We start from the raw sequence: 18,501 nt of genomic DNA on the forward strand, positions 1-18,501 counted from the left end.
AGATTTCTTTTGTAACTGACACTTATATCAATCAGTTAAATTAAAGGCACAGTAAGCCTCCCGTAAACCATCACATATACTGTCAGGCTTTTACACACAGTACAAACACCCTTTCATTTAAACGATCACCGCTTGAGAACATCCTAGGTGCCCTCCGTAAAGAGCGAGCAATTTTCAAAGAATTTATTTTTGCGTGGTTTATCTTACCCCTGAGCCATCGTGAACCCGTGTGATCCAGTTTCCCCTTTTCACAATGTAGTCGTCAGTTAGTAATTTGAATGCGACTCGATGTGAGCTTATCTGCAATAGCACGTTATTATGTACCTCTGACTATGCACGAAACAAACGGCTGTGGTTCACAAGAACTCTCGCGATGGCTTTTGACTGTTCAGAGGAACTGGCAATAGGCATAAACCGTCGTCTGCTACGAGAACCACGACCTTGCGTGACCCTGCTTCCGGGCTTTTCTTTTTTCAAACTTTCAAAACTTCGAATTGTACTGATCTTGTCTTGAAAAAAGAATTCTTTTATTATTTAAGAATGTTTGTGCAACAAGCTGTCAATTTATTATTTAGATTTTAAAAGTTAGGTCTAGCGCCAAAACGCACCACGGTCCGATTGTCTCTGAGACAATCCGCAAAATGAATTCTTTGAAAATTGCTCGCTCTTTACGTAGGGCACCTATAGGATGTTCCCGTTTGGTGAGCGTTCAAATGGAAGGGTGTTGTACTGTGTATAAAAGCCTAACAGTATCTGTGACGGTTTACGGGAGGCGCACTGTGCCTTTAGATCAACCTTGTTCTGTTTATAACCATTGATTTCTGAATGATTGATTGATTCACATGGCGCATCGCCAGAGGACGATTTTGTTGTTTGTGCCCAGTAAAATACTTTCACCAAGTACTTGCTTCTAGGAAAACACAAGTTTCTCCTTCAGAAACTGTATTTCAACCATTTGCTTTATGTTCCATACAGATGAGACCCCCTTTTAAGACCCCCCAATTTAAGACTTCCTCCCTTTTAAGACCCTGTTTTATCCTACATATGTGAGAGAGACACCAGTGAGATAATAATCGTGTATATATCATGTAAATGAGGTCATGTCAAGCAAGTCTGGCAGGGACCTGTTTTTCCACTGCTTATGATGCCAAAGTCACCGAGACAAACGTCATTATAGAAACAAAAATTGCGCTCGCTAATTACCCTCGATGAATCTTTAGAACGAACACGTCACGCCACACTTTCAGAGTGACGTGTCTTAGCTTTGACGTAATAGATTGCACGAGGCTTTAGAAGAGATCGAGGTTCCAAAACAAGCGTCTTAAATTTAGCTGCCTCGTCTACAGGACATTTTCAGTAAAATACACGTAAGTACAGTATGTAGGATAAACAGAATACTACATGGCTTGCTGTGTCGTACCAGATTTACACTCGTTGCTTTTTCGCTCGCAGTTCAATATTTAAAAAAACCAAACTCGTGTAAATCTGGTACGACACAGCAAGCCATGTAGTATTCTCTATTTCTCAGACTTATTGATCATAACCTCTGTCAATATACCCCAATTTTGAGACTCCCTCCTTTCTAAGATCTTATTTTTCAGATTTTTAGACGTCTTAATAAAGGGGGTTAAATCCACTTTATCAACAGCAATGCTCTCCTTTCTCGTTTCTGTAATTGTGAAGGGTTAATGTTATCTCTCTGTATTAACCGCGCCTGCTTTATTTGGTGTTAAAAGTGACCTAATTTAAGAACAAATTGCGTTTGGGGGCAACCTCGTTACGGGTACGAGAATGACGAGGGCATGCAGATGTTATACTATTCTGGAAAAACTCTTTATCTCATTTTTATGCTTAAAATAAGAATATGCGGCTTGCACTGTTCCCGAAGCGCGACACATGCACGTACTATAGTTTGCTTCAATATACTTTGCAAGTACGACAAATATTAAAATCAATAGGGCACAGCTGTCTTAAAAGCCTTGATTGATCAATAATTCATTTACCATGCTTTTTTTCTCTCACAAAATACAGGTTTTAAACAACTCGGAGACATGCACGATTTTTACTGTCAAAGATTTTCGTCCTGAATTTTGGCAACAAAATTCTCACAGAAAATAATGCATACATCTTTCTTTTGACAGAGTTGGAAAGTGGTTTCAAGACCCGACCTTCAAAAACTGCCTTCCTGCAGATGTTTTTTCGACGTCATCAATTGCTGTCGATTCAAAACTACGATGTGCTTCGCGATGTCAAAAAGATGCCGGGTGCAACTCCTTTTTCTACAATGACGTCAGCAAAATGTGTGTACGTCAGTGGATGATCTACGTATCTACTGATAAAACGGAGTTCGCTTTTGGATGGCGATATTTCAGATTTACGTCAGGTAAACTTAAATTGAATGAAGTCGCGATCGTTACATGTATAATGTTGATCGTTGTAAATTCAGAAAAGATCTTACAGAGGAAATCTTATCCTCTCAATTTGCTTAACTTGCTCTTAACAACAACAAAAGCCATTTTAACTGCCCTTTTTGTTACTAAATAAACTGAAAAGATGCGGTTTCGTTACATCTGGTTGAGAAGAAAAACATTGGTGCGGTCATTTTGTGAACGAACGTGACATTTGAAGCTAGCCGAACGGCGACCGAACGCATGCTTTTTCTTCGAAACAATTGTATAAGACCACATTATGAACACTTTTGACGCTCATTCTGTCACTTAGGGCCTGATATCTTTCGATTCATTCTTTGCATTCATAAAAGTGACTTCCACCAGATGCAATAACGGCACTGGATAGTGAGCTTTGAATTTACAACGTCAAAGTTCAAGACTACCTCCAACTAATTAACATCAGCCTTTAAATATGGAGTCTGACACAGGACATGATGAAGTACGCTGACGTTCTTAGTAGCTCTGTTAGCTTCCGAGTGAACATGCATGTAGGCTCAGACGTCAGTCGAGTTTGAGAGTTTCGTTTGATTTTCAGAAATCAAAACTGTCAAATTTAAAAGCTAAATATTTTCAGAGAGGAAAAACAATGTTAGTTTAGGCTTTACAAATTTAAAGAGGTAATACACAGCCGCATATTATTTCTGATAATTGCTATATTTATGCAGACTCCTGTCCCAGACTGCACAACATTGCTGAGCACGAGAACTACGTCATAGACCGCGTAAGTGTGACGTGCTTCAGAGTTGTGACGTCACGGTGGTTGCCATGGGTAGCTGCGCGAGCTGCCTGCAGTAGCAACGGCGACAGGCTTGCCGTACTGAAGCCCGTGGAGAAAGCAAGATTCGTCGTCGTCTTCCTCAAAATAAACAAAGGTAAAGTATGAGGTGTTCGCATCCACAACATGCCAGCCTAAACTCACTGGGAAATATTTGCCCGATGGCACGGACATAGACGAATTCCGTTGGGTTTGTATGTGTTGTGGGAGAGTGACCTTTTCATGCAAAACCTCGATCACTAGCGAGGGAAGTGTCGGAAACATGTGCTCCCGTCCACGTGTTTCCGACACACTCCTCGCTAGTGATTGGCCCCTCCACGGGCGGGGATGTAGCTCAGTCGGTAGCGCGCTGGATTTGTATCCTGTTGGCCGCTGTCAGCGTGAGTTCGTCCCCACGTTCGGCGAGAAATTTATTTCTCAGGGTCAACTTTGTGTGCTGACTCTCCTCGGTGTCCGAACACCCCCGTGTGTACACGCAAGCACAAGACCAAGTGCGCACGAAAAAGATCCTGTAATCCATGTCAGAGTTCGGTGGGTTATAGAAACACGAAAATACCCAGCATGTTTCCTCCGAAAACGGCGTATGACTGCCTAAATGGCGGGGTAAAAAAAACGGTCATACACGTAACATTCCACTCGTGCAAAAAACACGAGTGTACGTGGGAGTTTCAGCCCACGAACGCAGAAGAAGAAGAAGAAGGCCCCTCCAAAGTTTGGCAGAGGTTTTATTAAAAAAAAGGTCACTCTTCCATGGCGCCCACAGCCCACACAAACCCGACGGACTTATTTCCAAACATTTTATATTAAGATTTGTTTCTTGGCAAGCTTTTCAATTTTTGTTTCAAGGTTCTTGATACAATTCTTTTTTGTCCTTAAAAGTGATATTTGAATAAATTATTGGTCAAATTGGACGTTTTCATGTGTGTCTTTTGGAATAAAACATGTAATTTTGGGCAACAATCATATTCTAGAAAAATAAAGAGAGAACTTTGAAATATGTTTTATTTTATGATGATGATGATGATGATGATGATGATGATGATGATGATGATGCTGCTGCTGCTGCTGCTGCTGCTGCTGCTGCTGCTGCTGCTGCTGCTGCTGCTGCTGAGGATGATGTTCTATTCGTTTGTGTTTTTTTGGTCTTGTTTCTCTTTTGTTTGTATTTAACGATAAGCGTAATTTTTCCAGTTTTTACCAAGTTTAGCAGCTCCTTCGTGATAGGGGCGAGTCGACCTCAACACCTATGGAACACGTCCTTGCCAGCCTCGGGTCCAGATTTGGTGTGGGAGAACGGGCAGCGAGTGAACTACACTGCCACCGCCCCATTCTGGTACAAAGACCGCCCCAACAACAAGGACAACACAGACAACGTGCTGGGCATGAAGGCTGACAAGAACTTCCTGTGGGAAGACCTTAAGGAGTCTGCTGAAAGGGTCTACATCTGTGAAAGACTTCTGTCGTTAGGCTAAGCTGGCCTTTGTTAATGACTTCTTGTATGACGACTTTAAGGAGTCTGCGGACAGGGTCTTCATCTGTGAGAGACTTCTGTCGTCAGGCTGAACTGGCCTTTGACAAGGACTTCTTGTATGACGACTTTAAGGAGTCTGCTAAAAGGGTCTTCATCTGTGAGAGACTTCTGTCGTCAGGCTGAACTGGCCTTTGACAAGTACTTCTTGTATGACGACTTTAAGGAGTCTGCGGACAGGGTCTTCATCTGTGAGAGACTTCTGTCGTCAGGCTAAGCTGGCCTTTGTTAAAGACTTCTTGAATGACGACTTTAAGGAGTCGGCGGATTTCTCGACGTGACCAAAGACCAACAAGACTGGCACGGGTATTGTACAAGTAATGTTTTGTTTTGCCTAGCGTGAATAGTGTACAACACCGTTTCACTCTTGTGAAAACAAACGGACTTTAGTTAAAATCAATTGTTTCTTGAACCGTCCCAGGAAAAGAAACACTCTTCTTTAACACTCATTTGCAATGTTCGATTGCTGTCCTGAAAATGCACCTTTCCGCCGGTGTCACGAACTGAAAACTCTAAAGCTCTGCCTGAACAATCCTTCTCATTGCGGTCAATGCGCATGCGCTAACATGTGGAGATTAATCAGGTCGGGAACAACCTAACCCTAACCCTTACCCTAATCCTAACCTTAATCCTAACCCTAACCCTAACCCATGGTTCGTTCGGTCAAATTAGGGTCGCATTTTTCAAGTCCAAGATTGGCGCATGCGCATTGACCGCAATGAGAATGATTGTTCAGCAAAGGTTTCAGTTCGTGACACCGGCACTTAAAGTAAACACCCCGAATATAATTATGCGCACTTCGAAATTAACGCTTAACTACATGTACCTTCTAACGCTTTGTGCGATTAGACAGTGATTTCCCTTGAACAGTTTCCCAGAATTACCTGTTCTACTTTTTTTCAGAAACATCGGCTTTAGGGAAAAGCCTAAAGGGCGCATGTGTTACCTCTAGTCGATTGGCAGTAATGGTTGTTGATAATGTAACCAACTCGGTGATTCGAGCCTCCATTGAACAGGAACGACTGTGCGCCTTTCAAACCACAAAGTGGGCAACTACAAGTCTTGATTTCTTTCCTTCTTTTATTTTCTGAACGTTAACCATAAAATCTGAACTCTAACTCTAATTTCAACCCTAAAAAAAAACTCTAAAAAAGAAGAACTCTGACCAGAACTGAATCCTGTAACACACAATAATCACAATACCATTATCTATGGTGTTACATCAATGTTTGCTGGTCTAAACAAATAAAACAATACACTTCTCAATGTTTCATATATGTGGCTTGTGTATGCACGTGTACTGGATGTGTGTGTTGATATGTGTGTACGGTTTCATGACAAAAAATAGGTTTCCAACATCAAAATACACTGTGAATTACTTCAAGTACTTATTCTACTGGCAAAACTTTATAAAACCTTCGAATTCAATGTTAGAACCTAAAATCCTAACTTCAACTTATATTCCAACCAACAAAAGTTATTCTATCATCAATACATAACCCTTTCAATCAATTATGTTTCCTGTTTCATTATAAAGATTAAAATGTAAAACTAACTGCTTCTTCTCAAAATCATACTCTAATACTAAATACTAACGTACTTTTACGTCATTGACAGTACTGAATACAACTGAAGAGCAGTGGCTGGACAATCTCGTATCCATAGCAACGTACAATACTGTGAACAATGTTTTGTGAGCAAATTTCTTTCTAAAGTCACAAGTCTCCCTGCCATAATGCAGCCTTGAGTATCTTGAACACTAGAAATACTACATGTGCATAATTACAGTCTAGTCCTTACGCGCGATTACCATTTTCTTCAAGAAAATATGAGGTCTAGATTCACCATAATTCACAACAATGAGATCATTAAAACTCACTAAAAGAATTCTACCCCTTTCCAAGGAAAGATTATTTTTCTCTTAAGACATCATCTCATGTCAAAAATGCAACAACTTCTGTTCTATCACTATCAGATCATAGTATAGAACCAGCAATGCTCTTCACTTGTCCACAGCATCAATCAGTATCCTCTCATCCTCTTCATATTTAACAACTACAGCAACTTACTGCGACACGACTACTTCCGGTAGTGACGTCATACACATGTTCAGTGCTAATTCGTTTTGAATTTAGATTTAAATCAAAATCCAATTTCTATATGTTTTCCACAATCATAACAGAATGTCCAACATACAAATTATGCTGACAATTCTAAATATTCTACAAAATCATCCAAGCGCTTTGAAACATGTATGTCTATTCAAAACTTAGCAGACGTGCAAAAATTGGTTGCATGCTGCACTCACAAAATAATAAGTTTCTAGAATACTCTGTCATTTTCCACACTCAAACTATTATAAACACTTGAACTAATCATCAATAAAATGTTTTACATACCTGCTACAAGCAGGACTCCACAACATTGATACAACAATGATGTTTCAGGGACACCAAAAATTCCCCTGGCTGCCCCCTTTTCCCAGTTAAAAGTAGTGCCAACCGGCAAGATGATTTTCACATATCAATACGCCGCACCAAAGTTCCAAATAACTCTTGAGTGCTTCTGCAATAATTTTTGATTGAACAAAATATCCTTTTAGCTCAAATATAATTACCAACTCTTATCAAATTTAATGCAAACTTTAAAAAGATACAAAAGGATGGGATTTCTGCAATCAATTTACAGCTTGGTGTACTTATCAAACAAGTCGCGTAAGGCGAAAATACAATATTTAGTCAAGTTGTGGAACTCACAGAATGAAACCGGCTGAACGTAGTCCGCCGCTAGTGCAAAAGGCAGTGAAAGTAACGAGCCTGTTTGGCGCAGTAGCGATTGCGCTGTGCTTCATAGCACGCTTTACTGTACCTCTCTTCGTTTTAACTTTCTGAGCGTGTTTTTAATCCAAACATATCATATCTATATGTTTTAGGAATCAGGAACCGACAAGGAATAAGATGAAATAGTTTTTAAAACGATTTCGGAAATTTAATTTTGATCATAATTTTTATATTTTTAATTTTCAGAGCTTGTTTTTAATCCAAATATAACATATGTATATGTTTTTGGAATCAGAAAATGACGAAGAATAAGATGAAATTGTTTTTGGATCGTTTAATAAAAAAATAATTTTAATTACAAGTTTCCGATTTGTAATGACCAAACTCACTCATTAGTTTTTAAGCCACCAAGCTGAAATGCAATACCGAAGTCCGGCCTTCGTCGAAGATTGCTTGGCCAAAATTTCAATCAATTTGATTGAAAAATGAGGGTGTGACAGTGCCGCCTCAACTTTTAGAAAAAGCCGGATATGACGTCATCAAAGGTATTTATCGAAAAAAAGAAACAAGTCGCGTAAGGCGAAAATACAACATTTAGTCAAGTAGCTGTCGAACTCACAGAATGAAACTAAACGCAATGCAACGCAGCAAGACCGTATACTCGTAACATCGTCAGTCCACCGCTCACGGCAAAGGCAGTGAAATTGACAAGAAGAGCGGGGTAGTAGTTGCGCTGAGAACGATAGCACGCTTTTCTGTACCTCTCTTCGTTTTAACTTTCTGAGCGTGTTTTTAATCCAAACATATCATATCTATATGTTTTTGGAATCAGGAACCGACAAGGAATAAGATGAAAGTGTTTTTAAATTGATTTCGACAATTTAATTTTGATAATAATTTTTATATATTTAATTTTCAGAGCTTGTTTTTAATCCAAATATAACATATTTATATGTTTTTGGAATCAGCAAATGATGGAGAATAAGATGAACGTAAAATGGAAGACCTGGAGCCAGATCGAAAGGGCAGCCCAGGACCGTGTCGGATGGAGAATTGTCGTCGATGGCCTATGCTCCCCCGGGGGTTCATAATGGCCTAAGTAAGTAAGTAAGTAAATTTGGATCGTTTTATAAAAGAATTTTTTTTTTTACAATTTTCAGATTTTTAATGACCAAAGTCATTAATTAATTTTTAAGCCACCACGCTGAAATGCAATACCGAAGTCCGGGCTTCGTCGAACAATACTTGACCAAAATTTCAACCAATTTGGTTGAAAAATGAGGGCGTGACAGTGCCGCCTCAACTTTCACGAAAAGCCGGATATGACGTCATCAAAGACATTTATCAAAAAAATGAAAAAAAACGTATGGGGATATCATACCCAGGAACTTTCATGTCAAATGTCATAAAGATCGATCCAGTAGTTTGGTCTGAATCGCTCTACACGCACACACACACACACATACATACACACACACATACACACACACATACACCACGACCCTCGTCTCGATTCCCCCCTCGATGTTAAAACATTTAGTCATAACTTGACTATATGTAAAAAACGTCCGGGGATATCATACCCAGGAACTCTCATGTCAAATTTCATAAAGATCGGTCCAGTAGTTTGGTCTGAATCGCTCTACACACACACACAGACAGACAGACACACACACACACACACACACACACACACACAGACACACACACACACGCACACACGCACATACACCACGACCCTCGTTTCGATTCCCCCTCGATGTTAAAATATTTAGTCAAAACTTGACTAAATATAAAAAGAGGTAGTAAACTTTTCAAAGTGGATCCCCTCGAGCTCACCTGATATCCAAACATGGTTCAAGGGAAATAATTCACAGTAGCACAAAACACTATTAGTTCAAATGAGTACAGAATAAACATCTGAACAGTGGAAAGGAGACAACAACTGTAGTGCTTTTTTTCACACAGTACTACAATAACTTGTGTTTATTATTGCAGTTGTGGCTGAATTAATTCTGCCCAAAAAATTCCACTTTGCACTGAAAGCTGATATTTAGTTCGTGTCCAAGTAGCAGGAAGGACTGATCTATTCCATGTCAAAAATTATTTTAAAAAGTAGACTGCTAACGTTCCAAAATTCAGAATATAAACAAAAAGAATGGTAGGTTATTGGAACGCTTAATTTATGCCAAAACAAAACGTTACATTTACTGTACTTCGATCCAATGGCCTTGTAAGTGGACAGACAAACAAACACTTATGAGGGCCCCAAAGGGGGGGTATCATCACGATCACGGGAAGGGACATTTTCGCTTTCACGATCACAGTTACCTTGATTTTTGTTTTCACGATCACGAACACCAGTGGCAAATCACGGTCACGGTAAAAGTTGCATGTACAGAAAGCACGTGTCAAAGTAAACACAACCACACAGTAACTCGCTCCTCTGGATCTATTGTTTATTCAACACAAAGTGACAACTGTTGCACTTTTTTATTATTATTTTTTGAATTCTCTTTTATACACACATAGAAATACATATCATGATTTGTAATCAGTAACAAGAATGTTGTTTTCATTGTGTTTTTTTTTCTCTCTCTCTCTCTCTCTCTCTCTCTCTCTCTCTCTCTCTCTCTCTCTCTCTCTCTCTCTGTCTCTCTCTCTCTCTCAGTCTCTCTCTCTCTTTCTCTCTCTCTCTCTACACTCATACACATTCAACTCCCACACCCTCACTCACACACATGAATATATATATACTTGCACAATTTCACATTTCCAGAGCTAAATCTTGTAAACCCATTTTCTCAAAAACTATTGGGTGGATTGAAATTAATGTACATGTATGTGTGATGGGCTCTTTATTTTCAACTTTGCCATACAATTTGAGGTACACCATCGCCTGGTTTCATGGCCTTGAATAAAAAACAGGAATGCTACAGGCCAAAAACGGTTTTACCTGAAAGAAGCGCGCAGTGCCAGTGGCGAAGCCACAAGCGTGAGCCTGCGAAGCAGGCGAGCCAACTAGGGGGGTCCGGGGGCATGCCCCCCCGGGATTTTTTTCAAAAAACGGTTAAAATCTGTGCAATCTGGTGCATTCTGGGCATCATTTTAGGGGTTGTAATAGTGTTGTGATCTTGTTAAAAATCCCATTTTAGCCTCCCCCCACCACCATTCAACACACCTCCAAACTGGTGAAAACAACACTACTGTGCGCTGGCTTCATTGAGACCGGCGCCCGGTCGCGTTGCGCGATATTCACACGGATCGTTTTTGCGGAAATTTTTCAACTTCACCGGAAAAAAATTGACTTTACCGGATTTTGAAAACGGCTTTATCGGATTTCCGGCAATTACCGGAAAAGTAGCATGCCTGACAAAATCCCCATTCCAACGAACATGACTTTGATCGTCTTTGACATGAGGATCAAGTGAACCAAACTGGCACGTCTCCCCGCCATTGTTTCTGAATTTAACCCATTGTAATTGTTGATATTGAAGTTTACAGGCGCTAAAATAAATCCAAGCTTAATGCAAAGAAGCGACAATTAGAATATATGCCAAGCGTGTCCACGTTGCTGGGATGAAAAACACATTTCTAGTTTCGGTTTTGGCTACACGCAGACTCGATCTCGAGCCAGTCGAGGTCACACTGAGCGAGTGACAGCCGGACGTGGCAATGTCGACAATGTCAATGATCTCACTCAAACGCAAAGATCTTGAACAAATTTCAAGATCTTTGCCTACATTCAGAACAGTCATAGAGCAACATATAGATCAACATACCTTGATATTTCGTCTTCGGAAAGACCGACCCGTAGCCTGACCTTTCCACCAAGGAAGGCATTCTCGCCGCCTGCTTTGGTCTGGCTTGAATCCACAAAATATAACAGAAGTTCGATGACAGTACCGCTGCACGCCATTTTTGATCTTCGAATTCGAATTGCACTCAAAACTTTTGCACGAAGCCCTTCCATTGGATGAAGTTTGGTAGACTTTTGCAATTTGCCTTCTGATTGGATCTCTTTTTGTCAGTGTGTAATTGGTTCTTTTAAAGGGAAGCAATCGCTCTCAAAATCATGTTTCTGAATGTGTTGTTGCTTCCCTTCAATCCGGGTTGGCTCCTTACCGAATAGACTAGAGGATCATAGACTAAGAGTGATACAGCTGTGAAAAATGTACGTTGAAAATAAAATGCTTTGCAATAATGCCCATCACGATCACGAAAACAAATGACGATCACGATCACGAGACTTGGTTTTTTTGTCATCACGGATCACGGGCAAAGTCCCATCACGATCACAGAAATGGAAATTTCGGCAATCACGGTCACAGAAAGGTCAAAAAACGCCAATCACGATCACGGTTTTAAACCCTTTGGGGCCCTCACTTATAGTTCAGATAATGAACTTCTTTCAAATGTTTTCTAGAACTTCGTTAGGAAGACGCTGGCAAGACCATAATCAAATTCGTGGAATATTTCGAGATAAGTTCATTATCTGTATCATAAGTGTTTGTCTGTCTGTCCGCTTAAAAGACCACTGGGTCCAAGTACGGTAAATTAAACGTTCCATAACCTACTATTCTTCTTTTCGATTTATCCCATGTGAAAGCCTTTGGAGATCTGCGGTGCTAACACTGATAGTTTACGCGGCAAGGTTTGTGTCTCAGAAAACATGGGGCGGACTGCTTTGTCGGTAATTCTTTCCTATCAATTCTGCATCTCCCTCTGTTGTGTCCGTTATACCTGATGCAATTAATTCTTTTGTTAAACCATGTGTTTGAAGTTAGTAGATTGTTTCAGAAGATTTTGATGACGGTACTGTTTGCTTCCAAAACAAGAGTGAATAACGTGAAGCAAACTTTCAGGGTATAGCGCTGAATTTGATTGTTTGATTTTCTGACAAGTTCAGTAGACATAGAAATAATTACCATGTTTGTGTGTGTGTGTGTGTGTGTGTGTGTGTGTGCGCGCGCGTGTGTGTGTGTGTGTGTGCATGGCGCGCGTGAGTGTGTCAGTGTGTGTGTGTGTGTGTGTGCGCGCATAAGTGTGTGGGTGTGTGTGTGTGTGTGTGCGCCGTGAGTGTGTTTGCGTGTGTCACGGTGTGTGTGTGTGTGTGTGTGTGTGTGTGTGTGTGTGTGTGTGAAAAAGAGAGAGACAGAACCGCGAAAACAGTCATACCCACTCAGTGATAGTATAACAAAACAAAACAAAACAAAACAAATAAAAGCAATCGCATTGAAGTCTGTATTCATCGCCAGAGAGAAAATACACTGTTACCGGCTAACACGCAGGTTGCACATTTTTTTTTTTTATAGTTTCCAAATCCCCCAAAACGTTGATCTTAAGTACGTGAGATGGAAAAAAAACTGCGACGCCATGGTTTTTTTTGTTGAAGAAGTAAGTTCGCTTTCTACTGATTCTGACGACCACTTTTAGCTCAAACTGTACCCCCTTCCCTGTCCCCTACCCCCGACCCCCCACCCTCCACCTCCAATCTCAGTGATTCACTGCGCTTTTTCACTATAAATCTGTGTTATAGAGTCTGTGTGCCATCACACACACACACACACACACACACACACACTCACACACACTCACTCATTCCCACACACTCACTCACTGACTCACTCACAAACACACACACACACATTCACACACACACACACTCACACACACACACACACACACTCACGCGCACACACACACACACACACACACATGGTAGTTACTTTTATTTCCACTGAACTTGTCAGAAAATCAAACAATCAAACTGATTCAGCGCTATACCCTGAAAAAGAAACACTGGTTTGCTTCACGTTATTCACTCTTGTGTTGGAAGCAAACAATACCGTCATCAAAGTCTTCTGAACCAATCTACTAACTTCAAACACATGGTTTAACACACACACACACACACACACACACACACACACACACACACACACTTCAACCATGCTTTATTACTCGACCACATTTCTAACCAGACTCAAAGTGCTCTCCCGGCGGCCTTGACTGAAGAACCCACAAGGGAAACAACCCATTGATAGCACTTTAGCCGTCTAGGGGAGTGAGAGTGGTTTGTGGTCCCGTGTTGGTCAGGTTGGCGCAGTACTGACCGAGGCCCGCACTGGTCAGCAGAGTCTGGACTTCGGTGGTGAGACCACTCCACACCACGGTCGGCTGGCACGTGCCGGTCCGCATCACACCGTACGAGAGAGAACTTCCTGCGTGACAAACCCCTTCTGTGAGTTTAACATGACGTCAAACCACATCCATCACAGCAGGGCTGAGGGGCACGACAAAGTTACCACCCAAACGGGAGCCACCCGCAGTGTTGGATTGGTTGAAACTGAGATGTATTGTGATTTCAACGAATCAGAACCCGCGGTTTGTTCTCTCCCGTTTGGGTGGCACCCCAGCTCACCCCTGGACACAACATTTAACACTACAAACTTGAAACTGTGTGAACTTTAGATCCATAACCTCAAGCCAATGTACACCAAATATGAAGTAAATAGCTGTAGTAGTTTAAGAGTTATTAGCATTTTCATGGGTGACATTTTTTGGGGTCACCCTGTACATTAGTTAAGGTGTGCGTTCAATCATAAACATTCTAAATAACGGATCGATATAAATGTGGTTTGCATTTATTGGGAAGTATGACATTTTTTTCGACACAGCGACAGACACGACAGACATTGTTCAACTCGACCACAAGCGCAAATACGACACAATATTTTTTGGGTCAACCATGTCATGTGCAGTACACTAGGAATATGGCGTATTATCATTATGACTGACGGGAACGAATGACGCAACTCACCGGCAAACACAATGTCAGTGTTGAGGTCAAGGGTCATGCCGCACATTGACCCCTGCGTGTAAGTTGCCACTAACAACACCAGGGCTCCACTCAAAGATGGCGGCATCTGGGGAATGCAGCAACTAAACTTTTACGTTATGTAACTTCATATATTAAAAGAAAGTTGGCCTATGTTTAATTTCATGTATATACGTTTAATCCAATACATGTTTTTTTTAACAGGAAAATAAATCTGGTGGCCATAGTGTTTGGGTTTCATTTCGACGACGAAACTTTCTTGACCTTCACCGGATCACGCATTGGACTACACAGTCCGGATGTACACGACCCATACTTTCTAAAGAAAGGTTCAACGTACAAAGTATGGGTCGTACACGACCCACGCCATCCGAATAGGAATAAACACCGTAAAATGCCTTCTTTAATTCCATATGGGTCGGCCACAACCCCCAACATCCGGAGTGTGTAGTTCAAGTGACGTCATTGTTTATTTGTTTGTTGACAAAGATTATGCTTTAAAAATTGGTCAAAAGAAAGGTTCTGTGGTGTTTGGGGATTACATGAAGTCTCAATCAAAACCTCCCAATAGTTTTAGAGATACAGACACTTTGTCAGTCTCTGGGTGGTCCACGACCCAGGATGAAGGTTATAGATACGACGGTTCTGGACTACTTTCTGTTTCCAACAACAGAGAGAAGCAGCGCTTTGAAGCGCTTTCATTCACCTTGATTTGAGCTCGGTGCACGAAGCTTTATCACTGACTTTTCGGTAAAGAATCTTCGCGAAGTCGACTTTGGTCTCAACCGAGGACCACCTTACCATAACAAAAGGACATCAGTAGAAATAATACACACACACACACACACACACACACACACACACAGGCACCTATTTGGTGTGGTGTCTCACCTGAAAGACTTGGTCAACTCTGACCGTGTAGTATCGTGAGCTGCCTTCCACGACCTCGGACAAAGCCTGGCCTTTGAACACTGGACACACACACACACACATACACACACACATACACACACACACACACACACACACACACACACACACATATACAGACAGACGGACACACACACACACACACACACACACACATATATATATATATATATATAGGCAAAGTGAAAGGCAATGGCAGACAGACAGGTGCGCATAAACGTACATCATCATGCACACACACACACACACACACACACACACACACACACACACATACCCCCCCACAAACATACACACACACACACACACACACATACCCCCCCCCACAAACATACACACACACATACACACACACACACACACACACACACACACTGAGATACACGCAAGCTCTGTTCTTATCACATGTGCACTACATAACGATGACTCACAGATGTCATATCCACAGAAGTACTCAGGGTAGGGTCGATACGGACATCTGCAGGCGAAGCACAGGGCCACGCATGCGCTTAGCAAGACGAGTCCAAAGAACATAGCTGCCATCTCTTGCCTGTCTGAAACGCAATACGTAAGAGTACGTAATGAATACTCGAAGCGACCATGGTTTATGTGTCAGCTTAAAAGAAATATGCATGTGTTCAAACCTGACCTACTTTCACCCCCACCCTCCTCCCCCGCCCCACACACTCATTCATCTTGGTGTCGACACTCACCTTGGAACAAATCACTGACTCAGTCATCTGTGTGTCGACACTCACCTTGAAACAAATCACTGACTCAGTCATCTGTGTGTCGACACTCAGTCACCTTGAAACAAATCACTGACTCAGTCATCTGTGTGTCGACACTCACCTTGAAAGGCAAATCACTGACTCAGTCATCTGTGTGTCGACACAGAGTTAAGAATTTAACTTCCAAGCTGAAATGCAATCCCATAGTCTGGACCATGTCAAATATTATTGACAAAAGTTTCAAAGATTTGAAAAATGCGGTCGCCACAGTGCGGCATTCATTTTTTACGGACAAATATAACGTCATCAGAGACAACACATTCATGAAGATCTGTACTTTAACTTTTGAAGAATCGCCGAGTACGCACGCACACATACAATCCCCAGAAGAAAAATCATTCAATAAAAATCTTAATAATGAAGCAGAGGAAAGGAACATGTTCATCCATCCATACAAATGAAAGTAGTTTTTGACGGCAAGAAGACTTACCTCACTTGTGTTGCTACTTTCTTTCCTTCAATGCGTACGATTCAGCTTCTAGTTGTAGTTGATTGTACAGCAGACTGGTACGAGCACCTTGAAACTGTTATATTGTTATTGATGTGAGTCGTAAAATACTCAATTTACACGCCGGAGGATGGTGTACGCCCAATTTAGTGTATATCGCTCGCGCAGGTGACAAGATGAGGCAAGAAAAGGCGGATCGAAGGTAAATGCTCTTACAAAATGTGCTAAAACTCGTAGTATGGCAACTGCAGAAACCCTTTTTCTATCACATACGTGAACTCTTTCAATAGTGTCCGCTCTGTACGTGTAGTGTGCGCTTACTTTTGTTACAAACCTATGTCAAATCCCCCCCCCCCCCCCCCGCCCCCGCCCCACTAACATGGGGATATTTTACTTATTTTTCATTATTCAAGGTATTCGAATGCTGCTCCAACACTTCAAACAAGTTGTACAATATGTTTGTGGCACGTTGTGCCAAGATTTGTGTCTGCGTAGCCATTTTTTGCAACTTATTTTGACTTAAAAAAGAGAGAAAAATGGGGTGTACGGTGCAAACCTATAGTGGTGTATGTTTCCTGTTCCCTTTTCCGATCTGAAGGTGTACGGTTCTATTCCCTCCTAAAAATGACTAACAGCTAAACACTTTGGCCATGGCTTGTTAGTTCTTGAAAATTTGGACTTACGAAATACTAGCAGGTAAGCGCAGATGGAAATTAAGGACTAAGAGCACCTTGCTGAAGCAATGCTAATGGATATTAAGTGGGTTTTTTCTCACTCAGATGGACATGTCTGCAGTTACGTTGGCTAGTTTGTTTGGACGTCAGCACATCTGAAGAAGTTAAGTTGAAACAACACAAGTTCCCACCGCATCTTCGAGCACGACGATTGCACAGCCTCTGCGGACCTTGACGCCAGCAATAAACAAGCCCGTCACAATCAGTAGTTTGCCATGAATGCGGAAGAAAAAAACATTCACATCTCCGGTGACATTTAGGGTTCATCGTCGAATCAAACATCCTTACGGACAAACTGACGGATTCAGAAGCGTACACCCTCTGGGAATGGAAGCGTACACCACGATTATTGAAGGGGGTATTTCACCGTACACCTTCTTCTTCTTCTTCAGCGTTCCAGAATTTTCTGGTTACGTGTGAGCTCGTTTGCCCATTTGGGTTCCCCACACTATACTCTGAGAGCATAGTCAGCTTCACTCCGATTTCGTTGAGTAGGCATGCTGGGTATTTTCGTGTTTCCATAACCCACCGAACTCTGACATGGATTACAGGATCTTTTCCGTGCGCACTTGGTCTTGTGCTTGCGTGTACACACGAAGGGGGTTAAGTCACTAGCAGGTCTGCACATAAGTTGACCTGGGAGATCGGAAAAATCTCCACTCTTAACCCACCAGGCGGCAGCGACCGGGATTCGAACTCCCGACCTCTCGATTACGAGGCCGACGTCTTACCACCACGCCACTGCGCCCGTCTCACCGTACACCAAAAATGTGACAGTACTCTTAGAAATGGTCTTACTGTGCCGCAGTACGTCAGAGTACAGATAAACCCAAATAACACAACATAGAAGAGATATGATACAATAGTATGAATGTAAAATTGTTTAGGATAGTGTGGTTTTTAATTGCAGGGAAAGGTAAATTACCGAATTTTAATCCATAATGTCGCACGTACGACCACATAACATACTCTTATTTCCCTCAAAGCATATAAATACACATGTTTTGTAAGTTAGTGGCATTGCGGAGTATAAATACATTATGTTTTATGTGACTGTTATTCGATATATTTGTATTTAAACATGTATTTAATGCAGCGACACACCTATATATCTGTTGAAGAAATTGCTGCGAGATCCGAGTGGAGAAGTCGATATGCATTAAAACGGGCGTACACCTTCCCCCGGCCTCATTAAGGACTCCCTCAATGATTTTCTTTTGTTGC

The 18,501-nt window shown here is 41.5% G+C and overlaps 2 protein-coding genes across 3 annotated transcripts; one reads left to right on the top strand and one right to left on the bottom strand.

Annotated features, from left to right (window-relative positions):
• Positions 1 to 2,202: 2,202 nt before the first annotated feature.
• LOC138961797 (uncharacterized) lies at positions 2,203 to 6,019 on the top strand. Its single transcript, XM_070333470.1, has 3 exons — positions 2,203 to 2,383; positions 3,116 to 3,322; positions 4,417 to 6,019. Exons 1-3 carry the CDS (start codon positions 2,299 to 2,301, stop codon positions 4,695 to 4,697), a joined length of 573 nt encoding a protein of 190 aa, XP_070189571.1. The 5' UTR covers positions 2,203 to 2,298; the 3' UTR covers positions 4,698 to 6,019.
• Positions 6,020 to 13,250: 7,231 nt separating this feature from the next.
• On the bottom strand, positions 13,251 to 16,655 carry LOC138961798 (uncharacterized). 2 transcript variants are annotated; one of them, XM_070333472.1, is made up of 5 exons: positions 16,526 to 16,655; positions 15,736 to 15,858; positions 15,266 to 15,345; positions 14,357 to 14,462; positions 13,251 to 13,757 (listed from the first exon to the last, which is right to left on the bottom strand). In XM_070333472.1, the coding sequence occupies exons 2-5, from the start codon at positions 15,845 to 15,847 to the stop codon at positions 13,585 to 13,587; spliced, it is 471 nt and encodes a 156-aa protein (XP_070189573.1). In that variant the 5' UTR covers positions 15,848 to 15,858; positions 16,526 to 16,655; the 3' UTR covers positions 13,251 to 13,584. The 2 variants fall into 2 exon arrangements, with proteins under 2 accessions (XP_070189573.1, XP_070189574.1); XM_070333473.1 differs by having other exon boundaries at positions 15,736 to 15,854; positions 16,526 to 16,637.
• Between the last annotated feature and the right edge of the window lie 1,846 nt (positions 16,656 to 18,501).

The sequence above is a fragment of the Littorina saxatilis genome, linkage group LG3 (genome assembly GCF_037325665.1).
Source record: "Littorina saxatilis isolate snail1 linkage group LG3, US_GU_Lsax_2.0, whole genome shotgun sequence".
Lineage (NCBI taxonomy): Eukaryota > Metazoa > Mollusca > Gastropoda > Littorinimorpha > Littorinidae > Littorina > Littorina saxatilis.